The following is a 4822-nucleotide window of genomic DNA, read 5'->3' as shown; positions in this document are numbered from 1 at the left end:
GTCCATCTCTTAAATTCACATTGGCCAACCTTACGTTTCCCGATGATTATTCATTTATTCAGCATTCCATAAATCCTTACATGGTTAAACACCGATGGATATAGAACATAATAATAAACACATAATAATTGCAGTTAGAGTATTTAGGTATGAAATTTGGAGGAGCTTCTTTTATACTGTATAATGCCAAATCAACCATTTCCGTTACAGAACTACAAACAACTTTAGGGTCATCAACGTCATCAACATACACTCAAAACATCGGTTACGGTCTTTACATGATAATAAACTGTAGGTTGTAGGTATCGGTCGTAGCGGTAGTCAATATTCTGAACATTCTGAAGATTCTGAACTTCTGAACACACCCAAGAGAAGAGCGCTGTGCCAATGATGTTTCCGAAGTGTAAACATGGCCTATTATTAAATTTGAAAAAGCAGTTATGTAAATATTGTAACGCATATGATTTGTATATGTCAAAACATACTTATACGTTGAGAAGGGTAAGTAATTTATTTTGGTGGTGTTACGATATTAGTTATAGTGACAGGAGCGTTATACTATATAGAATAGTCGCCTTTTTAGGTCATCTTATAATTTTAGACTCAGATATTACACTTTTATAAGTTTGATTCTTTCTCTCGAAATGAACGAATAAAGTGGATGAATTGTTTATAGTTGGTTTATGTGAGTTGTTAATCGTAGGTTAGGTCTACATAAGTAGCTCAAGATACTTTCTGTGAGAATACTGCACTGTTGCCATACGTTGAGAAGGGAAATATCGGAATAAATTTTTCGTAAATATTTCCTCCCGTGTTTTAAAAATTAATAAAAATTAGCTGACTGAGCCACAAGAGCAATTAAGTGATATAACATTATGATATGGTGTTTGTGTTTTGTTCTTTAACCATAAATGATATTCATATTCATTAGCTGATTAAGGTAGTTCAGGGTATGTTGTACCATAGCTCAGGTGAGTATTCTCTGGCTTCCCACAGATCTTGATGAATTTGTGGTAGACAGAATGGCACTGGAGGCATGTTTTCTCTGGGTTCTTCAATTCTGCATGCCAGTCATTCCACCAAATGCTCCATACTCATTTATCCCTGGGCTGGTACACTAGGCCAATTAATGACTGATGTACCAAGTGGACTCAGTCTCATCTCACTCCATGAAACTAAAAAGAGATAGTTAATGGTAGTAGCTAGTGGTAATGGACTTGAGCATCTTTAATGCACATCCATGTGACATTGCCTGGCACCAAACTTATTGTAAAATTGATTTTTATACGCAGCGGCAGGGCTGCCCTTAGCCTATGTGCCTTCAAGGAATTCCACCTTGAAGATGGAGTGAGTAAGGATCTGTGAAACAGCCACAAAATGGCTTGCTTAACATGGTGCCATCACCTCAAAACAGGAATAACATCAGTTAACTAAATTAAAGTAAGCTGATATAAAGTAATCTGTCATCAGATTTGAATCTGTTGGAAGAATATGCCCATATACATGAGAAAGTCTGTTTGTTTTTGCAAGTTAACTGCAGGCTTTTGTTAGTATACATTGTAAAGTACATCAAGATAGTGTAGAGGTGAATGATACATAAGAAACTAGTAATCATATTTTGAAAGGTTGCACCATAGCTCAAGTGGTTAGTTGCTGGCTTCCCACTGCGGCAGCCTGGGTTCGATCCCGGGTCTGGTCAGATGGGATTTGTGGTGGACAAAGTGGCGCTGGGGCAGGTTTTCTCTGAGTACTTAAGTTTCCCCTGCCAATCTTCATTCCACCAAATTCTCCATCATCATAATCACCTGGGTTAGGCTACAATAGGCCAATCAGTGGCTGCCGTGGCTAGTGGACCCAGTTGGACTCCACCCCCCACTGAGTGAATTTAAAAAAAAACAACATATTTTGAAGATATACCAACATTTCTAATAAAGAGTTTCAGATTGTGTTATTTTATGTGTATATTAACAGCATGAGAAAGAACTGAATACCAAGTTCATTTGAGCTGTTTCATTATTTTTTTACAAAACTTGAATGAAAAAATGAGATGAGTTTTTTGTGTATCTTTCAGAAAGTTGAAGTTATTGTGTTTTGTATTACACAGAGTCTTGAGTAGAAGATTAACATACATCCACTAGTAACTTATATGATACATACTCTTGTTACCAAGTTACCACTGCCAGAATAAGACCTTCCAAAGTAAGTGTTCACATCTTTCGATTCATTGTTTCAGCTTCTTTGAATCTGTGACAACATGAGGAATGAACATGTAAACAGTAGGATCTTGTTAAAGATCGAAGAACTTGTGAAGCCACTGAACAAATTACCAAAGACCTGGAATGATCATATAGCAAAGGTGAGAGAGTTTGATTATTTTGTGAAATTTAATTTATTCACTGTTGAAATATAACGGTCCTTATCATTGTCTTAAAGTGTGGAGAAGTTAAAATATTTTGGACTAACAGGAACAAATGAAGGTTGCATTCACAAATAAATTAAAATCAGGAAATGGTTGCTATCATTACTTCAAAATATATTGTCTTCCCAGCTGTTATTTAAAAACATGAGATAGGATGGATTGGATTGATCTGGCTCAGGATAGAGACCAGTGGAGGGCTCGTGAACATANCCACACTAAAAATACATCTTCCGGCCTTTAAAAGTATTATTATTATTTTATTAGTATTACTAATTTGCTTTTCAGCTGTTGTCAAGCACTTTAATAAATAAAATGAAGCATCATCATCGTCGTCGTAGAATTCGTTATTGTTGCTATTATTATTATTATTATTATTATTATTATTATTATTATTATTATGGTTGTTGTTGTTGTTGTTGTTTAAACAAGCAAGAAACTTTATCGCTAAGGAAGGAACATAGACTGAGGGTGTCTGTGAATGGAGTGCTAAAGAGAATATTTGGACCTAAGAGAGAGGAAATGAGATAGGATGGAGAAACTGCATTCATTCATTCATTCATTCATTCATTTATTTCCTTTATTTTCCATATATCTGTCCAGGCAAAAAACCTAAGATGTGGAAATAGTCCCTTTGATAATAGATGTATACATGTGATAAATTACGTAAGTCACACAACTAAAATAATAACAATAATAATAATACACACACTAGTCAAGTAACATATTCAATAGAAAAAAAATGAGGAGGAGGATAATGAGGAGCTGCATAACTTGTAGCAAATGTTAGTGTGATCAGATGGAGAAGAATGTTATGTTTCAGGAAAGTAACATGCCTTGGATAGCAATAAAATAACAATTTAAGTGCACATCAAAGCAGTAACAGTTTGGACACATTGAAACACCTGAGGATGGCCATCTATGGCCGAAATATGTTGTGTTAGTGTTAAATGGTGTATATTTTAATGATTGTTGCATTATGGACGGACTTGATATGACATTTAATTAAAGATATGCAACAGGATGCTGAAATACAGACTGGTATTTAACTGTCTACTGCTTTGTTTCAGTACCTGGATGAGTACATGAAGTGTATCGAGGAGCTCTCGAAAGATGACAGTCTAGGTCTGACTGCTATTAATTTTGTTCAGGCAGGTCTAATGGTTGAGCAGACCACCAAGGTGTATGCTTTAAATGTGGATTACTTATGGCAATTCATGAACGAAGTGTTGGAGGTGTTAAGAATGAATAAGTAAGTTAAAAGAATGCTACTTCTTTATTTAATGGTGGGGATTCCTGAAGCATTGACATCTGGCCCTGTTTATTCATTCATATACACAGCTTTGTGAAACCTACAGGGCAGAAGATCACTTCCTTCTGGGGTGTGATGTGACATTTTGGAGAAACCTTTTCCCTCTCCCTGCATCCATATCATTTTTCCCATGTTCGATTCACTCTTTTACCCTCGAGGGGGAGGCAGCTGTGTCCTCCAAAACATTGGTAATGATTATCAGGTGATATGGTTTCATGTTTCACAAGATGGATTCTTCATAGCTACCGCCATGAGAACTGCAAATCTCACATATTGGCCTGATGTGACCCTTGAAAAACTTGGTGTGATCCGGAGCAGTATTCTAGTTCTCTTAATAGTAGTGCAATTATGAATTCCTTTCTCTGTCATATACTGGACAGTGACACAAAAAATAAGAAATAAATACAAAAATGTAGGCTTTGGAGTTCCTAGTGCATGTATTCATTCAGTACATCTGTTATGAGGGAGTTAAGTGCCAGTCGCTGCAGATTCAGTGTAAAACAAGTCTCGACCCCCTGAGAAGAACTGTCAACTTTTAGGTTATTCTGTTTAACCTTTAACGACCGAAAGTCCGGTATACCAGACGGTACCTGTGACCTCAAAGATGCCGAAAGTCCAGTATACTGGACGCAAGACACGTGCTCACTTTAGAAGTGCTGACGGTTAGACCTTGAGTTTGAAACCAAAACAAACCCACGCAAGTTCAAGTCAGAGGTCCAGTTGTTGGCTCTGAACAATAAAACCCTTCATCATGGCACTGGGTTCGATTTCGTTTACATGTAGGTAAGACTGTTTGTGACTTGGTCAGCCAAACAGAGTGGAAGCTTCTTCACAGAAAAGCTGACCCAACATTCCTCTGTGCGGGCAGATCACTGCTTCTGTAGCTCTCAAGGAAGTGTGACGTGTTTAGTGAGTGTCTGAATTATCAGCTTGTGAGTCAGTGGCGGACTGTGCTTTCAGGGTTACATTTTTGTTTTGTACTGAAGTCAGTGGAGTCAGGAAGTCAGTGTCAGACTGTCACAAAATTACGTTGTGAATAAAAGACATCCTCATCACTGTGACTTTCGGTATCAGTGTATCCGAACAATCAGCAA

At 37.1% G+C, this 4822-nt stretch overlaps 1 protein-coding gene across 2 annotated transcripts in view; it reads left to right on the top strand.

The window, feature by feature from the left end:
* Nucleotides 1–358: 358 nt before the first annotated feature.
* The window catches only part of LOC111873634 (condensin-2 complex subunit H2), a 25769-nt gene continuing 21305 nt past the window's right edge, over nucleotides 359–4822 (top strand). The window contains exons 1-4 of one of the 2 annotated variants that reach the window (XM_023868535.2): nucleotides 359–501; nucleotides 1293–1440; nucleotides 2234–2356; nucleotides 3487–3668. In XM_023868535.2, the coding sequence (XP_023724303.1) occupies nucleotides 2255–2356; nucleotides 3487–3668 (284 nt within the window). In that variant the 5' untranslated portion in view covers nucleotides 359–501; nucleotides 1293–1440; nucleotides 2234–2254. The remainder of the gene's footprint in view (nucleotides 502–1292; nucleotides 1441–2233; nucleotides 2357–3486; nucleotides 3669–4822) is intronic. The other variant, XM_023868534.2, reaches the window with a different exon arrangement.

This window comes from Cryptotermes secundus, unplaced genomic scaffold, assembly GCF_002891405.2.
Source record: "Cryptotermes secundus unplaced genomic scaffold, Csec_1.0 scaffold678, whole genome shotgun sequence".
NCBI lineage: Eukaryota > Metazoa > Arthropoda > Insecta > Blattodea > Kalotermitidae > Cryptotermes > Cryptotermes secundus.
The sequence above is the reverse complement of the archived record's forward strand: the minus strand, read 5'-3'. Positions and strand labels throughout refer to the sequence as shown.